Source organism: Dreissena polymorpha, chromosome 7 (assembly GCF_020536995.1).
Source record: "Dreissena polymorpha isolate Duluth1 chromosome 7, UMN_Dpol_1.0, whole genome shotgun sequence".
NCBI lineage: Eukaryota > Metazoa > Mollusca > Bivalvia > Myida > Dreissenidae > Dreissena > Dreissena polymorpha.
This window is the reverse complement of record NC_068361.1, coordinates 6,458,386-6,483,439: the sequence shown is the minus strand read 5'-3', so window position 1 is coordinate 6,483,439 and position 25,054 is coordinate 6,458,386. Positions and strand designations below refer to the sequence as shown.

The window sequence follows — 25,054 nt, the reverse complement described above, 5'->3', positions numbered from 1 at the left end:
GACATTTTTCGTTTAAATGAAGTCTCTTCTCAGCAAAAATCCAATTTAGGTGGAAAGTGTCGTCCCTGATTAGCCTGTGCAGACTGCACAGGCTAATCTGGGACGACACTTCACGCACATGCATTGAGCCCAGTTATCCCAGAAAGTTGAACATATGATGATCATTATTTCAGGCAAGAGTTTTTAATGTTGCCTGCTCAGGCTATACAGTGTCGGCTGGCCCATCTGCAGCCCAAAGGACAAGTGAGTTGTATTTAGTTTAAACCTATTTATTTTAGCTTAACTGCAAAGAAAGCCTGAGGCTTATTTGAAAAACTCTAGAGACTTTTTCTCGGGACTAGAACCAATATTTAGGTGTCTATGGGGCAGACCTAATTTAAAGAACGCTTGCTTGTTGGGGATCGAACCCATGACCTCCGGGTTGCTAGGCAAACACCACATCTATGACGACATTGTGTTGTCCCAGATTAGCCTGTGTGGACTGCACACGCTAATTTGGGACGAAACTTTATGCATATGCATTTAACTCTTTCAGTGCAGGAACCGAATTTTGAAGGCCTTTGCAAACAGTTTAGATCCAGATGAGACGCCACAGAACGTGGCGTCACATCTGGATCCAAACTGTTTGCTATTCTGATGGTATTTTTTGGGGAAAAAAATCGAAGAAAATGCTAATTTTAGAAATTTAGCAGACAACATTTTAGCAGACGACAAATTTCCCAGCATGCAAAGAGTTAACCCCATTTTCACAGAGCGCGGCCCATATGTATTTTGTTAAGTTCCATGTTTGTGTCACCAATAAATTTGATATGCAAGATTTCAAAATCAATTGGCTCAAAGAACAAGACAAGGTGTTGCTTGCAACAACATCAAGGTCAAAGTGGACATTTGGAGTTTTTGCTGCATATTTCTGACATGTTTAAAGTTATAGTACATAATTGTGTCATGCTTATAACTTTGCTGGGTCATTAGGAATTTTTAAATGAATTGGCACAAATTATCATCATATGAAGACAACATGTACTGTGCAACAACAATTTGGCTCACTTCAAAGTCAGCTTCACAGTAGACAATTGAAGACAGTGTACTGTGGGAGCTCCGGCAGCTTGCAATTTTACCAGTTACAAACAATCTTGGCGCCAGCTACTTTTCCACAAAAAAATCATTTCAAAACAGCCCCATCAACGCCCGTGTAAGTTCTTAGTTGCTGGCTACTTTGATTATACAACTGGCTACTCAAATTTTTATGGAGAACACTGTGAAGATTGTTCCTATTCCTTATATGTTTATAATGAAATACATGTATGTCTCCTAACAGTGACTTGCATGGTTGGATTTCAAAATAAATTGGCTCATGATCAAAACACCAAGAGGACTTGTCCTTTTCAACAACCATTACGCTCGCTTCATGTGTTCGCATATTCCTTGTATGTGTATAGGGAAAGTACATGTTTTTGTCAGGCTGATAATTTTATTGTGATTTCAACGTTTATTTGCACAAATTATCATGTTCTTCACTTTAATGTCAAGGTCACAGAGCACATTTGGAGTTTTTCCATATTAATTATATTGTCGGAAACTTTGTTATCAAATTTGAAATCAATTGACACAACTAATCATGATATATGAACAATGGGTTGAATTAAACAAACTTGTCGAACACTTCAAGGTGAAGTTTGTGCATTGTCCATATATGGTATAAGATTTTCATGTGGCTGTGAGTTCTATTTCTTTATAGTGCATTGGCAACAGTTTTCATAATTTCAAGACAACATGTCGGATGCACTAACTGATGCTATATATGTTAATGTACAATGTCACGTATGTGAAATAGGCTTTATGTATTGCAACAATTAGAAAGGACTGATTCATACATGCTGTATTAACAACATAGTACAACTCTTGATACTGTCTTGAAAAATAAGGTGGGCCTTTGTGTCCTTTAGACACATTTCAAGTTTTAAGATTTTCTTGAAAGCAATGATTGACCTTATGATCTGTGTATTGAGTCTAACTGAAGGTCTTTTCCCTACAGAAATGGACCAGAAAAAGTCGTCTACGATTCATGCAGTTAACAAGGGCGAAACCCCTGGTGGCATTAGTGAATGAAGTTAAGGTAAATGCTGCCATAGTTTGTATGCAAAATTGTGTTTAAGAAAAAATTTAAGTCAGAGTCCCCACTCTTGAGAAATGTGTCATCTTTAATCAACTATTATATAAGAAAACATGTGTATTATGAAGGATAGCTGTTATAAATGGATATAATGGTCCTCCTATGAGTTTGTTTTATTGTTTGTTGAAAACTGCAACCTCACATTTCAACTTCATGTCAGTATTTTATTTGTTGAATTATATAATTTGTGTCTACGAACACTATATTTAAAACATTTAAAACACAAATAGCATCAGATACAAAGGCAGTATGTTTTGTTGTTTTTTTTGTTGAGGTATAATAACAGGAAAGGGAGACATACACTTTCTTAAAAAAATGGGCAAATTGTCTCCCTTGTCATTAATGATATTAGAATTATCTCAACACAACAAACACGTTTTCTTTTTATGAGATTTTTTTTTCTTTTCATTAAAAAATAATCAAACAATGTGAGTGATATATGATTTATCCTCCTGTTTCTATATTTCATTGCTTAGCATTAGATAAATAGTGATACTGTTAAATACAGAGACAATTTCTTTATCAAGGCTTTCAAAGCTGAACCATGAGCTTTGCCTATTTGTTCAGGTTTTCATGCCAAGAAAATAAATTCATACCTGTATTTGACACTAACCTGGCAGGGCCAAAAAAAACTTTTTCGCAAGGGGTTTTTCTTCCCCTTAACCAAAAAGGCCCTTTCCAGTACAGAAATTTCTTTAAAATCATGCATTTTTCTCTAAATTTCCAATCTACCTCAGTGTTTTTCATTCCACAAAGCCAGAAAATTCTGTCTTTTTTTCCCTGAAAAAAAAAGGCTGTGGCCCTTTCCCCAAAGTTGGTGTTTTGGCCCTGCCTGGTATTCTATTTATCACATCATTTGTGAATGTGTCTTTCTTCAATACGAGAGTAAAAACAAGAAAATGTTTGAAATTAACACTAAATTGCACATGATGTCATGAACATAAACCAGATGATGTCAAAGAATTGTGCATGTTCGCTGTTTTCAGCAATCATAAGGTCTGATGATGAGATAGTATCAAGTTTTAATGACCAAGCAATGTCCGGGAGCTCAAATACTCTTCTTAAATCATTATTTTTTTCTTGATTTTTAACAGAACAACAATCAAAATCAATCGGAAGTTCTCATGACCAATCAAAAGTAATGTCAAATTCTCAGGGCCAATCAAAATGTAAGTGAAATTCTTTGGACCAATCAAAATCAATATAAAATTATCTGTAACAATCAAAATCAATGTAAAATTCTCAGGACCAATCAAAATCTAAATAAAGTTGTCTTGACCAATCAAAATCATTATCTAATTCACAGGACCAATCAAAATCAATATCTTATTCACAGGACCAGGTGATGTCAGTGATGCTTGTGGACACCAACGACCCCAACGTTGACCATCACATAAACGACATGCTCGTCATAGAGGGACAAGCAGAGTTCAAACCAGACGATGAAGTGCCTGATGTCTTCGATCAAAAACTGGAAGGGGTATGTTCTAGGTTGTCATTTTCAAATGATTGAACTGATTAGTATTTAACCCTTTCCCACTTAGAAGCAAAGTAAAAATGGCTATGTACAGACAGCATAAAACCAGAACAGCCTGCGAGTTACTCGCAGTCTGTTAAGGTTTTATGCTGTTTGCTACTCATCATTATCTAAGGGTTGGAAATGATGCCTTTAAAACTTGAATCTAGTTAGAAAGGTTTTTGAATTAAATTTAACTTTCTAAGGGACTACAAATGCATCAAAATACGTATCTAAGTGGTAAAAGGTTAAAGTCTGCCATGGTTCAAGGAAGCCATTGTGTGATATTAATTTAAAGGATCTCGATACCATATTTTGTATGTTCATGCCCTGCCATGATTATGGCTGTAGGGCATATTTTGTATGTTCATGCCCTGCCATGATTATGGCTGTAGGGCATATTTTGTATGTTCATGCCCTGCCATGATTATGGCTGTAGGGCATATTTTGTATATTCATGCCCTGCCATGATTATGGCTGTAGGGCATATTTTGTATGTTCATGCCCTGCCATGATTATGGCTGTAGGGCATATTTTGTATGTTCATGCCCTGCCATGATTATGGCTGTAGGGCATATTTTGTATGTTCATGCCCTGCCATGATTATGGCTGTAGGGCATATTTTGTATGTTCATGCCCTGCCATGATTATGGCTGTAGGGCATATTTTGTATGTTCATGCCCTGCCATGATTATGGCTGTAGGGCATATTTTGTTACACATGTTTTTGTGTGTATTTGTGTGAGAATTTCATTTCCGGCTTAAAGCTTTGTAATACATGATGGGCTTATAAAAATTGATTTGCAAAAATGATAATCATATCAAAACAACATGTACCTGGGCAACAATGTCACTCGCTTCAATGTCAAGATCATATTGGACTCTTAGAGTTTTTGCTTATTCCTTACATGTTTGTAGAGAAATTACATGTTTGTGTCCAAATCATAACTTTTTCCTTACATGATGGAATTTTCAAAATAAGTTGGCGTAAATAATCATCACATCAAGAGAACATGTAGTGTGCAAGCTAACCTATTTCTTGCTTCAAGGTCAAGGTCACAGTGGATACTTTCAAGTGAAATAAAATGTTTATGGAATTAACAGGAAAGAGGAAAATCCAGAAACAAAGTTAATCTCTTGCCATATCCAGCAAAAATAAGCCTTTTTGAAGAAAAAAGCTGTTAAAAAACTTGGAATAACTATACTGTTTGCAGAGGTTGATTTGTGCACATTGTGGGCTACTGGCTCTTGTATGGCATTCAAATATAGCTCGTACATCAATCTTGTATGGCATTCAAATATAGCTCGTACATCTATCTTGAAAGATTTAGACTGTTCTTAGAATTTTGGTCATAAAGCTGAAATGCACATGATTCCTCGAACATAGAGTACAAATGTTGTTAGAATGTGGATTGAAACAAGCTTTGAGAAAAAACTACATATTTACTGAAGGAATGGTTAAGAAAAAGAAACGTGAAAGATCATATTAACTCTTCATCAAACTTTAAAATGCTTAATAAATGTATACATAATAATATAGCATTTTGATTTAATATTTACAAACAATATTTTGTATATTATTTGTAGATTAACAATTGGCAGTAAGCCAACTTTGTCCTGCTAGAAATAATACAATCAGCTTGATGGTAACGCAATATGTTAATGTTTATCTATATATAAGTTTGTTTAGTAACATGAGAAGCAATTGGCCGATATAGCCCATTTGCATAGGCGTAATTAGAGGTCATTAACCACTTAAAGCATATGACTGTTTGTCTTGCACAGAGATTATTGTAAACACTGGCTGTGGTGTCAGTACATTTCACTATTGGAGACCCTATTAATCCTATGCAAAGCTACACAGAAAAATCTGATCTTACTTTGTACATTACTTTAAATGGTCATTTAGGATAAAGAAATGTGTGTGATATGCAATGACTTTTGATTTTAAGCTGGTAATATATGGTGAACCCTCTTTAAAAAAATATTTGCTGGTCTGAACATTTTAATGGAAAATAATCTTTACCTGAAACAGTCAATGACTTACAGAAAGTAAAAGTTTTTTGTTATGCAGGTACCTTAATGTGGGTCCATATTTGTTGTCCTTTGTTGGTCCAAGTTTTTTTGCCTATGTGGGCCAATATTTGCTTTCCTATAATTATAGTCCAATATAATTTTGCCTTATTGGTAAAATATATCCATGCCTATATGTCCCAATTTTTGTTTGCCTATATGGGTCCATATTTGTTTGCCTATGAGGTCCAATATTTGCTTTCCTATGTGGTCCAATAGTTTTTTTTCCTATGTGGTACCAACAGTTGTTTGCCTATGTGGTCCAATAGTTGTTTGCCTATGTGGTCTTATACATGTATGCCAATGTGGTTCTCTTGTTTGCTTATATGGGTCTGTGTTTGTGCTCCTATGTGGTTCCATATTTGTTTGTTTTGTGCTCCCATTATTGATTTTCCTATGTGGTTCCATATTTGTTTGTTTGGTGCTCCCATTATTGATTTTCCTATGTGGTTTCATATTTGTTTGTTTTGTTCTCCCATTATTGATTTTCCTATATGGTTCCATATTTGTTTGTTTTGTTCTCCCATTATTGATTTTCCTATGTGGTTCCATATTTGTTTGTATGGTGCTCCCATTATTGATTTTCCTATGCGGGTCCATATTTGTTTGTTTTCTGCTCCCATTATTGATTTTCCTATGTGGTTCCATATTTGTTTGTTTTCTGCTCCCATTATTGATTTTCCTATGTGGTTCCATATTTGTTTGTTTTCTGCTCCCATTATTGATTTTCCTATGTGGTTCCATATTTGTTTGTTTGATGCTCCCATTATTGATTTTCCTATGTGGTTCCATATTTGTTTGTTTTGTGCTCCCATTATTGATTTTCCTATGTGGATCAGACATTCCCAAAAGTATTTTGAGTCCACAGGACATTCGGTCCTGTGGACTTAAAAAAAACTTGCAGGACCGACTGGGATTCATAGCACCGAAACATCGCGTCATCGACTCAAATTTATTGACATAATATTATTTGGGAAAATGGAATGGAAAATAAGCAACACAACACTGAACACTAACAAATCACATAACACTAACAGTATTTTAAATAAAAATATTTAAACAAAAAATTAGTTAAAGACAAAACAATTTCTCAATTTAAAATACATTTATTGTATGCAAATTGCTGTATAAACAAGTTTTCAGATACTGATCAGGGATTTTTTCCTTCTTTAGCAGGGACCTTATATACTTAATGCCCGGGACTTAATGTCTTTAAAATCATGCATATTTCCCAAAATGTCAAGTTTACCTTGGAATATTTTTCCCTTTTTCTTAGTTTCCCCCCCCCCCCCCCCCCCCCCTCTAAAATTGAACGCCAGGCCTTTTCCCCACATTAAGAAAAAAAGCATTGCTGATACTTAAATGACTGTGTCAGTGAATAATGTAAATTAATAATTTTTAGACACACACAAACACACAAAACATTTTTACTTTTTAGGAATCAATGAAGTACCTAAAACAGCAGACCACATGTGGAATATCAAAAACATAAGTAAACAGACTAAGTTTTAAAAGCAAAAAGCAATTTTCGGTATTCCGAAAATTTCATTGACAAATATTTACCGGTCGCGAAATTATATGACAACTCAGAATTTTACTACAAAAGTCAATAAACTGGCCACAAAGATATACAGATCAATTAAAATGCACTATAAAGCGTAGATTTGAACCGAAACAAACTGCTCATGCACAGATTACAACGATCTGAGTTGCAGAACGTATTTTCGTTTAACCGTTAACACTATTAACATATTCACTCGTAAGTGTTTGGTGCGCATGTGAAGGACAAGAAAATAGGACGTTATTTTTACTGCGCATATTTCTTTAAAGCTCTCTTTTATTTTCAGATTTAAATTAAATGAAATAAATTTATTTCTGCTGTTTCATAATTTACCGGACATTCGGACCGACAACATAGCATTTTCAATAGGACCTGTCTTAAAAACGTTGGTCAGGTCCGACGGTCCGGCACTTTTGGGAATGTCTGATGTGGATTCATATTTTTGTTTGCCAATGTGGGCCGATATTTGTTTTTGAATGTGAGCCCAAAAAAAACTTCCGATGTGAGCCCATATTTGTTTTTCTATGTGGTGACATATTTAATTGCCCATATTTGTTTTGCTGATGTTTGGCTATATTTGTTTTCTTATGTGTGCCCATTTTTGTTCTGCTTTATGGGCCAGTTGGGTAAAGGCCATTGTTACTTAAAATAGAACATGATTTGTGATTTATAACTGGAGTTTTAATGAGGGTATTGTGCTGTGATTTTTTGTGTAGGTGGTTTACATGCAGGCCTTGCTTTCAACCTTTATTAAAATTAAATTAAATTAATTGGTAAATGGGTGAAAAAGCGAGTTTCTTGGCACTGTCACCTTTTTTGTTTACATTTTTTAGCTCACCTGTCACGAAGTGACATAATGAGCTTATGTAACCGTGTGATGTCCGGCGTCCGTTTTGCGTGTGTCCGTCAACAATTTGTCTGTGCAGACAGTAGAGGTCACAGTTTTCATCCAATCTCTATGAAATTTGGTCAGAATGTTTACCTTGATGAAATCTGGGTTGGGATTGTATTTGGGTCATCTGGGGTCAAAAACTAGGTCACTAGGTCAAATAATAGAAAAACCTTGTGTAGACAATAGAGGTCATAGTTTTCGTCTATCTTAATGAAGTATGGTCAGAATGTTTTTCTTAATAATATCTGATTTTGGATCGTATATGGGTCATCTGGGGTTAAAAATTAGGTCACCGGGCCAATTCTAGTAAAACCTTATGTAGATGAAAGAGGTCACAGTTTTAATCATGTCTTAATGACATTTTGTCCGAATGTATTAATTAATGAAATCTTTCTTGGGATTGTATATGGGTCTGATAGAATTTAAGTTTATGTAGCAAGGTTAGTCAGGTGAGTGATTCAGGGCCATCATGGCCCTCTTGTCTTAATTTTGAGCTTTTAGTTTACATATGCTACATAACTACTAAAGATATATAACCCTTTCCCCAATATAAAGTAAAGAGAAAATGGCTTTTCTTTTTACCACGACTCCAAATAATTGTTTATTAAGAGATAAAAATATAACAGTCTCAAAATTGAAAATTAGTATTAGAATGGCAGTTTTTCGTATTAATAATAATTCAAGTCATTTATAAATGATGTGTTCATATTAACAACAAAATGATATCATTTGATTAGGAAATAATATAAATAAGCATCTTTTTAAATGTTTATTTTAATAGACAGAATTATCTCAAACAATATAACGTAACAGTATGTTCTGTTAACTACCGGTACATCGAACAAATATGTAACAAAATACGTTGTTTTTTTTTAAATGTCTAGCTCTATATGCAGGCTTGCTAACAATTGAGAAATATGGAAATCTCAGGATATAAATGTGAGTACATTTGTATGACAGAAAAAGATATTGTCAACCATGATCATCACATTTTATCAAGAAAACCTTCATTTGTATTTTATCATTTGGGGTCCCAAACATATATTTCAGGTCCAGCTTTGTAAAGTTTTAAGCGAGCATGGATGGAAACTTAAATAGGGTCTTCATACTTGTATGTATCTATAGTGTACTAATTGCTGACAATCTGCAAATTTTATTGATCAAACCTAGTTTTTAGTAATCAAGATACAAAATACGATGTATTGTAGGGAAAAACTGGAAGATTTTTCATTTGTATTACTTGTAAGAAGCCTAAAGCTTTTATATGTAACAAAAAATATGTAATATACAAAATATGTAACACAAATACAGCAATTTCATAAGTCTTTTACTCATCCTTATGTGCTAAATGCTTATAATTTAGTTAGGTACTTAAAAGACATTTAAATAGTAAATCATCAGATAAGTTAGAATTGCTGAATTTACATTTGTAAATGCCATGCTGGTAAAGTATGAACTCCAACAAAATAAAAATTAACATTTCAAATTATAAGTACATAAACATAAACAACTTGGCGAATTGTTACTGGTATTTTGTCTTTCAAAAGAACACAGATTTTTATTTAAAAAAAACACAAGATTTTGGTTATGTTGAAGTAAGAATTGATCCAATAATTGATCCACTAACTGGTATTGTTAAATGCCGATAAACACTCAAAATAAAAAAATATTTTGTGCAATATTTTGAAAAATAAAGTTAAGACATAACAAATCAATCTTCCTAATAGCGATTGCCAAAAATTAACCCTTTGCATGCTGGGAAAATTGTTGTCTGCTAGAATGTTGTCTGCTGAATTTCTAAAATTAGCATTTTCTTCGATTTTTTTCAAAGACTGCTATAAGAATAGCAAACAGTTTGGATCCTGATGAGACGCCACATTCTGTGGCGTCTCATCTGGATCCAAACTGTTTGCAAAGGCCTTCAAAATTCGGTTCCAGCACTGAAAGAGTTAAATGCTAGATGTGGTCTGGTAACAAACATTTAGCGGTATACAAAATGCTCGTTTATATTATTATTTTTTCAAAATATATTGCATGTGAATTTCAGACTACGATATCAACACATATATGAGCAAACATGAAATTGGCTTCTGGCTGCTTCGGAAGCGGTCTTGCATGCAAAAAAATATGCTCGATATTTAAATATACTTCAATAAGTACTATTCATTTAAATTAAGCAAAATTTAAATGAGGCACACAGTCAAACAAAGGTATGATACTAATATATTTTTTAAATGATAAATATTGTATATGTCTAAAAATATTCTCTTTAGAAAATATTAAAAAAGCAACTGAAGTCAAACAACACAAATACAGTATCACAGCTGTTGCAATAAAAAAGCGCATTCAATTAACTATTGCCTAACTTAGCAATACTATCAGATATGAAAAACAAAATGAGCGATTAACCCTTTGCATGCTGGGAAATGTGTCGTCTGCAAAAATGTCGTCTGCTGAATTTCTAAAATTAGCATTTTCTTCGATTAAAAAAATAAATACTATCAGAGTAGCAAACAGTTTGGATCCTGATGAGATGCCACGTTCTGTGGCGTCTCATCTGGATCCAAACTGTTTGCAAAGGCCTTCAAAAGTCGGTTTCAGCACTGAAAGAGTCACATAAATGAAATGAGCCTTGCTCTGAGAAAACAGGGCTTAATGCATGTGTGAAAAGTGACATCTGATTAGCCTGTGCAGTCGGCACAGTCAGGGACGGCACTTTCAATTTTTATATTATTTTTTTGTTTAAAAGGAGTATCTTTGTAGCAAAAATCCAGTTAAGGCAGAATGTTTTGTCTGGTTAGCCTGTGCAGATTGCAAATTTCACAGATTGCAAATCACATACAACAGGAAAGGTACACTGTGTTCATGGTCAATATTTTCAAACACTGTTTGTATTTCTCAAAAGCAAAAATTTAGAAATTGCCCTATATGTAATGTAAATGTGTTTATACTGTTGATAGAGACCGCTAAAAATAATTTATAGTATAATGAAAACCAAATCAAAATGTATTACAATACACAAATCTCTATAAAAAAAATAAAAATAAAGCCTGTTTAAGAAAATAACTAACTTAAAGATAAAATAATAAATAAACTGATGTTCTATGTTACTATATTGGAAAATAAAGACAAAAAGTAACCTTAACAAGGCTACAAAAACCATGGATTGTATAAGTGAAAAAAAACTACTCTAAAGGTTCAAATATTCATGAAACTTGATGCTCCCATCAGCTGTTGCATACATGAGCTGTTTATCAGTTGACACTGCAATGTACTTAATAATATCTTCCGTTACCAGGGTCTTCCTCAGCTCTCCCTTTGTTGTGAGAATATCGATCTTTCCCATGCGCTTGTCAGCAACGATCACGTGACCTTTCCCGTCAGTGCACACGAGGTCAGGACCGTCATATATTTCATCCTCATGGTCAGAGTTTCCGTACTCGAACAGCAGCTCTCCCGTATTGTCGAAACCTGTAACGTTGTGATTTCCAGGATCAGCGATGTAGAAATTCCCGACTTTATCGACAGCGATGCAGTGCGGTTTTTCAAACACGTACATCCCCAAGACCTGGTAATCCTCGTTTGTAATGCGGCGTTTCAGAAGACCTTGCTGATCGTATATGCTCACATTGCCCCCAGCCTTTGATGTCATCTTTCCAGAGGTCGTGGTATGGGGGTATCGATTTGAGGCCACAATAAGATTACCCAAGTTGTCAGCAGTTACGAAATTGATTCCTAGATTTTCAATCTGCATACTGCACAGGAATTTTCCAGAACCATCATTTTTCATGACTTTAACTTTATAACGATTATCCCCCCTTGCCACAATTAATGCCACTTTTCCATCACTCGCCACAGTGTGGATATTCCATCCGGTCTGCACTGGAATCTGGCCACGAATTATTCCGCGCTTTTCGAGTAAGTACACCATTTGATAGCTGCTAGCCGCAGCACCGACAATAATATCACCATATTTGTTGATCCCTACTCCTTTTATGCACTCTTTCTGAATTGTTTGAGGAAGAATTATCTCCCTTATTGGATTCTCCAGATTGAAGACATTTTGAGCCTCATAGGCCGTTTCTTCCACCTCATCGTTAAAAGTAACGTTTCTAAGGTTATCACTGTTGTTGCTCAGCGTTAACATCTTTGCGTCGCTTTCTTGCGTTGATCCCAGGACATCTGAAATATCACTTTCAACTGTGTTAGTTCTCTGTAAATAGTTGTTTTCCAAGTTGCGACTCGATTCAGTATCACTGTTTTCATGTCCTGAATCAACATTAACTTGGTCGGTCACAACATGTACCTGTTGGTCCGGATCTTTAAGTTCACCAAACATGTTACACACAGCCTGTATGGCCACGTTTGGTTCCGTGAGATTCAGACTCGGAGGATTCATAGAGTCAGTAAGCAGCGGTTCCTCACACAGCTCCCGGACTCTCTTCCCAACCTTTTTACGCATCAACACCTTCTCCTCGCATGACCCATAGGTCATGAGCTTTTCCGTGAAGTCACTGATACCATCTATCGCCGCGAGATGCATTTGAAGCTCCTTGCGTCGTTCGTGAATGTCATCCAGGTTCTGGGTATGTCTGCGATCTATCTCTTCCAGCAAAACACTTTCATACTGGCTGATAAAATCATACAGGTATTTGGATCGAGTCTTGACTTTCTTATGCAAGTCTTTCTGCTGTTCCACAGTTTTCATTTCGGCCTTTTGTAGCTCTATCATGGCCTCTTGAAGTTGTGTTGCGTCGTTTTGTAATTCGTCAAGCGGTTGTTTAATTTTGGTCTGAAAGTTTGCTGCCACAGCGACCATTTCTGCACAGCGATGATCCTCGTGGTAACCCAGATGGCAATCGCCGCAGACGGCAATATCACAGTCCACACAAAAGAGAGCACTTATGTCGAGGGGATCGTAATTCGAGCAACAACGGGGCACGACATGGCCTGATTTAGCCGACTCTTCGTATTCCAGTCTCATGGAGTATTCCTCCATAGTTTCAAGATGATGTTCTGTGGTGTCGGCCTGCGTCATGTGTATATCCGTACACTCCCTGCACAGAAAATCCTCGCAGTTAATGCAGTGACTCTTTGCGTCGAGGAAATTCCCGCCATTTTTGCAAAAGGTGCAGATCTTGTCTTTTTCTTGAGAGTTCATGCTGGGACTGCCAAGTCGCTGAGCGAGAATATTGTCTGGAAGATTTTTCACACGTAGCTCCTCGATGTTCGTCTCTGTTCCGCATATCGGACACCAGAAGGAATCCCCATTGCCATGCTCGTTGAGGTAACCTTTGAGATAAAGGAGATTTAGCTTCAAAGTTTGTGTATAATGTTAAAGCCTGTGTACATATGTATAGTAAAGATAGAGACTCTTTCTGACCTAAAAGCTGTGTATGTCATTGACTTATAGATAACTTAAAATGTTTTGCATATTGGTATTTTTCAATCTCTGATTGCATTACATTATTGTGTAATTTTTAGCAGTGTATATGTATTTGTTTGCAATCTTGAAATAAAATGTGTTCAAAAAATAAAAAATCCACCTTGGAGACACGTCTGACAGAAGGAGTGGAAGCAGACGAGATACTTGGGAGTCTTATACTCCTCCTCACAGAGTTTGCAGCAGAGGAAATCACGCGGGATCACCTCACACTCGCTCTGGGCATCCATCATGGCTGAAATGAGACGCAGCAGGGTTTTATTGCCTATGTTTTTCATATATTTTTTTCTTAAAATATTCAATAGCCAATACAAAGAGATGAGTTATTTCTGTATATTTTAAGAAAAAAATATATAAAAAAATTACACAAAATAAAAAAGGGTATGGCATAAAAACGGGAAGGGGACACAAATATTAACAGGGTTGGGCATAAAAATGGAGGGAGGCCCCTGCTTTTCTGCATTAGCTAAATTCCTGGAGATCTATCATGGCTGAAATTTTTAAGAATTCTGGGTTTTATTGCAATAAGATGTATCATGGCTGAAATGAGACGACAGGGTTCTGGTGCAGTCATGGCTCAGTATCATACAAATTCTCAATTGCTTTGCTCAACTCAGAAGATATGATTTGAGTTTTCACTCAGCTGAGTATTAAGAATATCTGTCAGCTCATGAACAATCTCAAAGCTGAGCTATAAGATTATGCATATATTCCTCCTTAAATTCTGGGTTGAGTTGGACTCAAAACTAATAGAAACTTCTGTGAACATCTGATTATCAAAGTACTCTAAACAGTTGAAAAAAGTCTACAAAAAAGTTGAGTCAGAATATTGACTTAAGTATGTTGGTGCTTCTACGCCCTGATGTATCATGGCTGAAATTACACTGCAGGGTTTTATTGCAGTAAGAAATATCTTGGCTGAAATTACACTGCAGGGTTTTATTGCAGTAAGAAATATCTTGGCTGAAATTACACTGCAGGGTTTTATTGCAGTAAGAAATATCTTGGCTGAAATTACACTGCAGGGTTTTATTGCAGTAAGAAATATCTTGGCCCAAATCAGACTGCAAGGTTTCATTGAACCAATAAGTACATGACTGAAAGTCAGGGTTTTATTGCAATAAGACGTATCATGGTTAAAATTGGACTTTAGGGTTTTATTGCTTGAAGAGGTATCATATCGCTTTTTGAAATGCAAACAACAAAAATGCCACTTTAAAATTTAAAAGAATTTCAAAACAAAACAAAAAAAACAAACAGAATATTTAAAGTATTGTTTTGCAACAGTTTAAATCTCAAAGTCATACAACTGTATGTAAACTTTTTATATCATTTTATACTAACTCAGAACGTTATATTGCAATATTTTAATTCACGTAAATCCAGTTACATGTCAAACAAGTAAATTGCTTAAGTGATTTGCAAAAATACTTTAGAAAAATTTATAATAAAATTTACTTACAATCAGAAACACAGTCATAGCCAAATATATCTGCTAAATTTTTAAGTCTCCGTTAAAATTACTTAAACCAACAAGCTTTATTTTCAGAAGAGGTATATTGGAAATATTCATCAAGATGGGTAAACAAGACTGTAAGTAATCGGGCGAGTGAAAAGTTTAAAAAGCAAATATTGTAGAATGAACTTATAACAACCTAAATATGCTATGACTGCAATTGATTTACAGCTGTTTGCTGGTTATTGCGCAATAGTGGGCGGGTGACTGGTTATGGCTTACTGGTCGTTGAAACACTGATTAGATTCTGCATGAATTAGTGGAAACCAGTGCCAAAAGGTTCCAATCTGGAATATTGACTCACCCACCGGAGTGATAACCTTATTACTGATTGCTTGATGAAAGTGATTTTTGAGATTATAGGCATTAGCATAAGTGATATAATTTAGCTCAATTATACTGGGTATAGCATTTTTAACCAGGTTTTCCGAAGGAAAAAAATGGTTATTAGATTGGCGAATGCGGGCGGGCTGGCTGGCTGGCTGGCGGGCTGGCGGAATAAGCTTGTCCGAGCCATAACTATGTCGTTCATTGTCAGATTTTAAAATCATTTGGCACATTTGTTCACCATCATTGGACGGTGTGTCGCGCGAAATAATTACGTCGATATCTCCAAGGTCAAGGTCACACTTTGAGTTCAAAGGTCAAAAATGGCCATAAATGAGCTTGTCCGAGCCATAACTATGTCGTTCATCGTCAGATTTTAAAATCATTTGGCACATTTGTTCACCATCATTGGACGGTGTGTCGCGCGAAATAATTACGTCGATATCTCCAAGGTCAAGGTCACACTTTGAGTTCAAAGGTCAAAAATGGCCATAAATGAGCTTGTCCTGGCCATAACTATGTCATTCATTGTGAGATTTTAAAATCATTTGGCACATTTGTTCACCATTATGGGACGGTGTGTCCCACGAAAGAATCACGTCAATATCTCCAATGTCAAGGTCGCCACGACTAAAAATAGATTTAAAAAAAAAAAAAAACTTACAAAGGGGGTTAATTTTTTTTGGTCATTTCAAAAGTTCAGTTTGAGTTTTCTCCCTTTATCAGATTTTTTTTTCACAATGAAAACCTGGTTTTGTGACAATTTTGTCCCTTGTTCAGAATGTATTCAGTGTCATACAAATGTAAATCGCATGAAAGGCTGATTCTTATGTATTGAAATGAAAACCTTCCCAAATCTGCAATAACCTAGTAAGAAATTCAAAAACACACATTATATATACAGGGAGTGGATAGAACAAAAGCACTCAACACTATACAATACTTAAAAAAAAATATTTATTACATTAAAAACATCTTTATTAATTTATTGGTAATTGCAAGTTTAAATCAAAGTTTATTCATGAAATGATGTGATGCATGCAAGCCATTCCTAAACCAGTAAGAAACATGGCTGAAATAGCTTGGACAAGAGTTCCGCGGTCGGAGTTGACCGCATTGAAGCCGGATTTTTGATTTAAATGACAGGAAAGTACCTTTCGTGTTTTTGTCAATGCAATACTTAAATTACTGAAATATTGTTCAAAGGTCAAAATGAAATGTAAGTACTTTTCAAGGCATGAGCAAACCTTGTGTTATGTTTTGAATGCATGCATATACATGAACAACAATAACATTTAAGGTCACAAATATGAACTTGAATTGACATTTAACATTTTTACCTACCAAAGTTATAAGAACTTTAACATTTTTACATTCAAGGTCACAGTGACCTTGACCTTAGAATGAATGACCTTGAAATGACCAGTGGTCATCTAAGTGTGCTTGCAAACCTTCATGTCAAGTTTGAAGACTCTATGTCCAAGCATACCAAAGTTATAACAATTTTAACATTTTAACATTTAAGGTCACAGTGACCTTGACCTTCAAATGAATGACATTGAAATGACCAGTGGTCATCTTCTAGTACTGGCCAATCTTTATTTCAAGTTTGAAGACTCTAGGTACAAGCATACCAAAGTTATAACATGAAATAAGAACTTTAACATTTTTACATTCAAGGTCACAGTGACCTTGACCTTCAAATGAATGACCTTGAAATGTCCAGTGGTTACTTACTAGTTCTGGCCAACCTTCATGTCAAGTTTCAAGACTCTAGGTCCAAGCATACCAAAGTTATAACAACTTTAACATTTTTACATTCAAGGTCACAGTGACCTTGACCTTCAAATGAATGACCTTGAAATGTCCAGTGGTTACTTACTAGTTCTGGCCAACCTTCATGTCAAGTTTCAAGACTCTAGGTCCAAGCATACCAAAGTTATAACAACTTTAACATTTTTATATTGAAGGTCACAGTGACCTTCACCTTCAAATGAATGACCTTGAAATGACCAGTGGTCATCTGTTAATCCTGGCCAACCTTCATGTCAAGTTTGAAGACTCTAGGTCCAAGCATACCAAAGTTATACCATGAAATAAGAACTTTAACATTTTTACATTCAAGGTCACAGTGACCTTGACCTTCAAATGAATGACCTTGAAATGACCAGTGGTTACTAACTAGTTATGGCCAACCTTCATGTCAAGTTTCAAGACTCTAGGTCCAAGCATACCAAAGTTATAACAACTTTAACATTTTTTATATTGAAGGTCACAGTGACCTTGACCTTCAAATGAATGACCTTGAAATGACCAGTGGTCATCTGTTAATCCTGGCCAACCTTCATGTCAAGTTTGAAGACTCTAGGTCCAAGCATACCAAAGTTATACCATGAAATAAGAACTTTAACATTTTCGAGCACGCCGCCACCCCGCCCGCCCGCCCGCCCCCCCGCCCGCCCGACAACATCAATCTATAAGCCGAGATTTTTTCGAAAAAAATCCGGCTAAAAACCATGTTTGTTTGAAATTCCTATGAAAAAAATATATTAGTGTTGTATGTGGTAAATTAAAAAACCTTTTTATTTTACATTAAAGTAGTTTCTCCAAAACGTCTTGCCCGGTCAATATTTAAAATAAAGGCAGAAGTTGAATGTGTAGGTATTGATGCAAATCCAATTAGGATTTAACCTAATAATCCTATGTTATATTAATCATGATTACATGGCTTGTGTACCTGTTTTTACACTAACTTTAACTTTGAGTACTAATCCAACGGCCTTTTCAATGCTTTATGCTGTATTATTCAATCATCTTACATGAACGGATAAGGGTCTTTAAATCTCTCTCTAGTGCTGATAAACACTACAGTAAATGTCCCTTTAAATTCCTTGTGCTTTAAAATGCTGTATCTAAAAATTTATTTTAAATTGAAGGCATTTATTTTCAAATATTCAATTGACATTTAAAGCTGATTGATTCATTTATCAAAGCTTTCCCAGTGGTTGCTATTCAAACTAGATTGCGGCAAATATACAGATTGCTTGGCCATGTGCCATGCTATATTTTAGTTACTAGACTGTTGGCAAAGAATGTTTACATGTTAAACAGCATTTTTGTAAGAGTGCTGTCCATTATAACACAACTTAGGCATATTTTAAATTTTGGCCGTCATTCAAAAAGGTACGCATGACAACACATTTTTTAACAAAATAAAAGACGATTAAAGTAACCTTGAACTATTAGACAGGCTATCATATTTTGAGGTTGAACCCAGAATACAGCAAAATCAAAGCTGATTGTGTGTTTCATAGCAGTATGTTGCGAATTTATCACCAAAAGTAATAGCTCTAGTTTTTATCCCTACCAATCTTTAGGCATTCACAATGTTATGAATACTTGAATTAACCTTTCTTCACATTTTTGCTGTCAATTGATTATTTTGCATTTACAATATGTAATCTAGCTTCAGCAATAGGCTTGAACATTAAATACCGCTGTGATTATTAATTATCAATATACCTGAGTTTTCAATTCCACAGAGTTAATTGTACTGTACTTTTAATTTGTCAATATCATATAAAGGCAATTTATTCTTAAAGTATATTTTAACAATGGTGTTAAATCGATAATCCAGTGTACACAATTCAATTGTTACAGCTTTTCTGTACTTTAATACTCTGCAATTTGATTAACCCTTTGCATGCTGGGAAATTTGTCGTCTGCTAAAATGTCTTCTGCTGAATTTCTAAAATTAGCATTTTCTTCAATTTTTTTCAAAGAATACTATCAGAATAGCAAACAGTTTGGATCCTGATGAGACGCCATGTTATGTGGAGTCTCATCTGGATCCAAACTGTTTGCAAAGGCCTTTAAAATCCGGTTCCAGCGCTTAAAGGGTTAAAAGGTACTTGATTCTTGAGAACATTTAAGTATGTATTTCCAATATGCCAAGTATTTAACACTTTCTCACTCAGAAGCAAAGTGGAAATGGCTATTTGCAAACAGCATAAAACCAGAAACAGCGTGCGAGTAACTCTTACAATAGAAAATGAAGCCTTTAAAACTTGAATACAGTAAGAAGGCTCTTTAATTTAATTTAATTACATATTACATTTAACTAAGGGAATATAAATGCGTAAAAATATGTATCTAAGTGGTAAGAGGTTAATTGCATAATTTTATTGAAATTATGGAACAAGTTGAAATGAGCCTACCTTGTATATTCCACTTCATATAACTTTAAATGTTGAACGCACAATTAGGTATTAATGTCCCTGGAGCCCAGTCCAATAGTCCAATAATAGTCCATATATATATTCAAACTGCTCTGAGCCGATACTCTACCAAAGAGCGACAATATAAAATCCCAGATAATATCAAGCTTATGCAGTCCTATTGTCAACTGTGTCATCTGTAAGAATGGCCTATGTTATGATTGTCAGTTCCTGCAAAGGTGCTTTGACTTCAAGCATAATCCAATGGTTTAATGCCCTGTTAATAGTCTAATACTAGTAGCTCAGTTTGAATTCGAGCAATCATGCACAATTAAAATCAGATCATCCAAGAGCTTGATTACCAGGAGCTTAATTGGGATTAAGTGCCCCTATCTCATGCATTTAATTTAACACTTTACAGTAACAATATTTATCCAGTTTTGTGCTTGGATCCTTTCAAGTTTCTCATTTGGCACTTAAGTTTTGAAGTCGGAAGGCAGGTTTCCAATTGTTTGAAAGGATCTTGTAGTTGACTTTGTGCCCTTTAATATATAGTTTTATAATAAACTTTACCTTGTTGATAAAAATAGTTTCAATTCGTTCAATTTTTACAAAAGTGTTTCGTCACAGGTCCTCCTAGGTCTAATTTAGTTAAGATTTTAATAAGTACTCACTTAAGATTACTTGTTAAACATTATAACACAGTGATATCTAGAAATATTGATTTATTGCACTCAATTAAGTTCAGATGTGATAAAAATCATATGTAGTCCAAATCTAAGTTTGGTATCAAATTATGCGGCATTAAAGTCTGGTATTCATAGATGAGATCAATAGCAAAATTATTATCCAAAGTAAAATTCTTCACTGTATTTATAGGAGAAGTCAATAAAAAGTGATCAATTCTTCCTTTATTCCTGCTCAACTCTTACCAGACTGAGGGATGAAATTCAACCGAGCGTGTTCAATTATGATTGAAGATTATTGACTTCTCCACCTCGATTCAATTACACTTTATACATCATCACATTATCCGTAGTTGCATGTTTCTCTGTTATTGTTGTTGTTGTTTTTCCATGTTTAATGTGTTGTTTGCTTGACTGTTGATGTGCTGCTGGAGGGTTCAATTATATGTGCCGCTCCCTGTTTTCTGATTAAATCTGTTGTTGCTTTGGACTTTTTATTTATTCATGGAATAAAACGTCCATAGGATTATCCAGTATTATTGACTTTATGGACAAGAAATTAAGGATCTTCTGATGTCTCTAATACATATTTTTAGTTAACTCTGTCCCTCTGTCAAATGAAACTGCACTTGTATGAACCTGATTTAAGGTGACCTTTAACCCTTTGCATGCTGGGAAATTTGTCTTCTGCTAAAATGTCGTCTGCTGAATTTCTAAAATTAGCATTTTCTTCGATTTTTTTTCAAAGAATACTATCAGAATAGCAAACAGTTTGGATCCTGATGAGACGCCACGTTCTGTGGCGTCTGATCTGGATCCAAACTGTTTGCAAAGGCCTTCAAATTTCGGTTCCAGCACTGAAAGGGTTAATCGCAAGCCTGTCAGATCAGAGGCTGAGGAGTTTCCATTGACACATTTATTTTGCTCACAGTTTGTCATGGTTGAAATTGTCCTGTGCTTCAAATGCTATTTTTGCTGATATCTGGACTGTAGATTTTCTAACAGTTTGTCAAGGTTTAAAATGTTATGTGCGTCAGTATCTGATTTTTGGTGATTTCTGGGATGGATTTTTTAGCATGTTTAGTCATTTGTTTCTAACTTAATATGGTACCATATTGTTTTAATAACATCAGAAATGTCAAGAATCAAGCTCATAATTTGAGCTTATTCATATAATTACAGTTTGGGTTGTCTCTTTGCTTGTATGTTCACCTCTTGTTTTATCTTACACTGTGTGCGCCACAGTTTGTTGATTTCAAATAACTTAAACGCTTCAAATTATCCTTATTTTCTTAAATATTATGAAATTTACTGTCTCCTCTTTTTATATTCTCTGCTGTCTAATCACACCATATATCTTTTCGTTTGCTCCAAATTGTACTTGTAATTACTTGCTTTATAACAAAGCAATGGCCTTCATCTGATTGTTATTTGTGTATTACCCAGGGATCATATTTTTTTCGGTTTTGTCGGTCCTAGACCGATTGGGGTTATGAAAGACCGATTGAAAATCCCAAACAGTTGGTCCGATTCTGTTTGCTAAAATTCCCATGTCATGAAATCGATTACACAGTGCACATGCTAACACACACACTAATTACATTCTTATCTCGATTAGGTGTGATAAACCATTCGTTGCAGTCTCTTAACCGGTCAGGACCAGTTTATAGCACGTCAGCCGCCTAGTATCAGAGTATTACCCCAAGCAGCAAAGATTCGCGCAGTTGTGTATTAGTCATGCCTGAATAACCACTTGTCAATATCAATCGATAATTTCACTGGCTTCTACCTAGCTTACTAACCGTAATATGAACTCGTCCACAATAAAATCGTTGATAGTTACTTCGGAAATAAAAACCTCGATGTTATCCTCGTGGAAATTGTGCATTTCATGTATGATACAGTAAACTTTAATATAAACAAAGAAGAAAATAGGATATTCTGCAATAATTATGGGTGGACCTTATACACTGAAAGCACGCGCTGTAACTAAACAAAACATGCCGATACATTTTCCACCAGCGTATAATTCCGGCAATAAATGAATGAAAGTCGCGGATCTGATCGAAAGGACAGCAGAAAGTTATTTTTTGGACGGAACTTCACATAAAATAGTACACAAGAAAAATAAAATACATTGTATAAATCTTTAGAAAAAAATCGTGTTTGAATCAAAATAATTCATGTACTTTATTGTTTGTTGTTGAATAACGCACGACCGGATGTTTAGATGCGTGTTTTCAAATAACTCGTGCTTCGCACTCGTGATTTAATCCCTAGGCATCTTAACTATTGGCCGTGGGTTATTCAACAACAAACTATAACGTACACAAATTGTTTCTTAACTATTTGGTTTTATTTTTGTCAGTAGCCAACCTACGCGCAAACATTTGTTTGGTTCAGTGCATGTTTGTTAGCTATTATCGCGTCGACAACGATTTAAAACATCGGTATAGACTTACAAAGATTAATATTAGTATTGACAGCGTTGAAAAACAAGTCAGATTAAACAGCACACAAAACATCAATGAAATAGCAAATGATAAAACCAATTGAGAAAACTCGTATGTTCCGTTTAAAAAAAATCCCTAAGGGCATTAAACTTGTACATTTATCATCCACCTTCATGAATGGCAAAATCAATGGTATATATTTTAAAGTAATTTGTCATGATTTCGGATATATATTTTCAGACACTTTTTCCCCATTTAAATCCAGACCGATTGGTGTTTAAAAAAAATATGATCCCTGGTATTACCTCTATGATTGTGTAACATTGGATCTAAAAAGCTCCAGTAAAAAATAATAATAAAATTAAAGAAAGAAAAAAAGTCACCCTTAACTGGGCTCGAACTACTGACCCCTGGAGTAAAAGTCTTAGACCACTTGGCCATCCCTGCTCATACAATATACTTAATATAAAGCCACACAAAAAAATAGGTCCGTTTCTGGTCTTGGGGAAAAAAACAGGGTCGGTAGGTAGGGAATTTTTTTAATTTTTTAGTACTAAATTAGAAGGCTACAAAAGCTTACAATAAGAAATACATGTATATGTATGCTTTGTTTGCTTTATATTACATCATATATTAACGGAAATGAAAAAAAAAAATATATATATTTTTTGTGACCCCAATAAAAAGTTGAGGGTCGGACCGTCCGCGCCGATTCAGGAGACACGGTCGGGCGACCGGAAACGGACCTTCTTTTTTTTTGGCATAAGCAATCCTCATATTGTCACAAAATATAACGACAAAAACAGAACTCTCCAAATTATTCAATCGTTTTGCGTTGCAATGCTTTATAATTTTCAGGTTTTTATGCCCCTTTTCGAAGAAAAGGGGGAATATAGTTTTCGCACTGTCCATCAGTCTGTCACACTTTTCCGTGTCCGCTCTCTAATTCAAATAGTTTTCATCCAATCTTTACAAAACTTGGTCAGAAGTTGTATCTAGACAATATCTAGGTCAAGTTCGAATATGGGTCATGCCGGGTTAAAAACTAGGTCACGGGGTAACTTAGTGCATTTCAATAACTTCTATCAAAGCGTTTATTGGGGGCATATGTCATCCTATGGAGTCAGCATTTGTTAAATCATCAAAAGATGCATATAATGGATATTTTAGAGCATGGTAAATGTTCAGTATTACTGTTTCCTCACAAATATCATAACTACAACAAAAATTTGCGAATCTGAAACTTTTATTTTTTTTATTTTGTCAATTTACCAAAACGTGAAATGGTCCCTTTAATTACTTGCTTTATAACAAAGCAATAGCTTTAATCTGATTGTTACTTGTGTATTACCTCTTGGAGATTTGGTAATTGTCATAATCCGTGGTAATATTTCACTGTTGAATCATGGTTTATTAATAACACAAATTTGCTAAAAAAATTAGTATCTCACAACATGGTTATAACTGTTAGATATATTTATAACCCAAAATCAAACTAATCCTTCCATAAGGAAAACTTCTGCAAATAAGGGTCCTATAAGTAACATTTGAAATTATTTACTCACACAATTGATCCACTTCTGTTGAATAATAAGTGTAAAATAGAAATCGTGCACCAAACATTTTGGTTCCTGCTTGGAAACACTTTCCTTTTAAGCTGCCATGCAAGCAAACAAAACATTACATTGTTATTGTTTTCCCTCTTGTAATTCTTTAGACCAAAATATTATGTTATATGACGCTATTACTTTACAGTCATGCCATTTAGTTTTCTATAGGCCTAACACTCGTTTAGGTGCTCAGTTTGAAGATCTGTTACATTTTTTAAAGCTTCAATTTTATGCTGATTGATCAGTTTTGTTGTTCATTCAAGCATTGTTCTCCGCTTGACCTATTTACACCCTCCTCAGACACTTGTTTGTCTTACAAGTGACCTTTAAATGGCCTGAAAGAGCTGAACTGTTACATTGAAAGGGCATTGAAGGGATGTATCCAAAGCTAATATTGCAGTATATTTTCATCCATTAATATACAAATACATTAACCCTTTGCCACTTAGATATGTATTTTTACACATTTGTAGTCCCTATGAAAGTTAAATTTTATTCAAGAACTTGTATTACTAGATTCAAATTTTAAAGGCTTCATTTCCAACCCTTAGATACTGATGAGCAGCAAACAGTTTGCACATAGCAATC

General features: G+C 34.9%; 2 protein-coding genes across 3 annotated transcripts in view; one reads left to right on the top strand and one right to left on the bottom strand.

Annotated features, from left to right (window-relative positions):
- The window catches only part of LOC127837204 (tudor domain-containing protein 5-like), a 111,196-nt gene that overhangs the window by 59,335 nt on the left and 26,807 nt on the right, over positions 1–25,054 (top strand). The window contains exons 11-13 of the mRNA XM_052364128.1: positions 174–243; positions 2,036–2,116; positions 3,510–3,653. Coding sequence (XP_052220088.1) covers positions 174–243; positions 2,036–2,116; positions 3,510–3,653 — 295 coding nt within the window. The remainder of the gene's footprint in view (positions 1–173; positions 244–2,035; positions 2,117–3,509; positions 3,654–25,054) is intronic.
- Positions 8,972–20,012, bottom strand: LOC127837205 (tripartite motif-containing protein 2-like). Of its 2 annotated transcripts, none has more exons than XM_052364129.1 (3): positions 19,718–20,012; positions 13,761–13,892; positions 8,972–13,506 (listed from the first exon to the last, which is right to left on the bottom strand). In XM_052364129.1, the coding sequence occupies exons 1-3, from the start codon at positions 19,734–19,736 to the stop codon at positions 11,405–11,407; spliced, it is 2,253 nt and encodes a 750-aa protein (XP_052220089.1). In that variant the 5' UTR covers positions 19,737–20,012; the 3' UTR covers positions 8,972–11,404. The 2 variants fall into 2 exon arrangements, with proteins under 2 accessions (XP_052220089.1, XP_052220090.1); XM_052364130.1 differs by lacking the exon at positions 19,718–20,012 and adding an exon at positions 15,120–15,238.

What these genes read in the sequence shown, in the direction of transcription:
- LOC127837205 (XM_052364129.1), bottom strand. An exon ending in CTGTCAGACGTGTCTCCAAG is followed by an intron (nt 13,507 to 13,760) that starts GTGGATTTTTTA and finishes TTTATCTCAAAG; the next exon opens with GTTACCTCAACGAGCATGGC.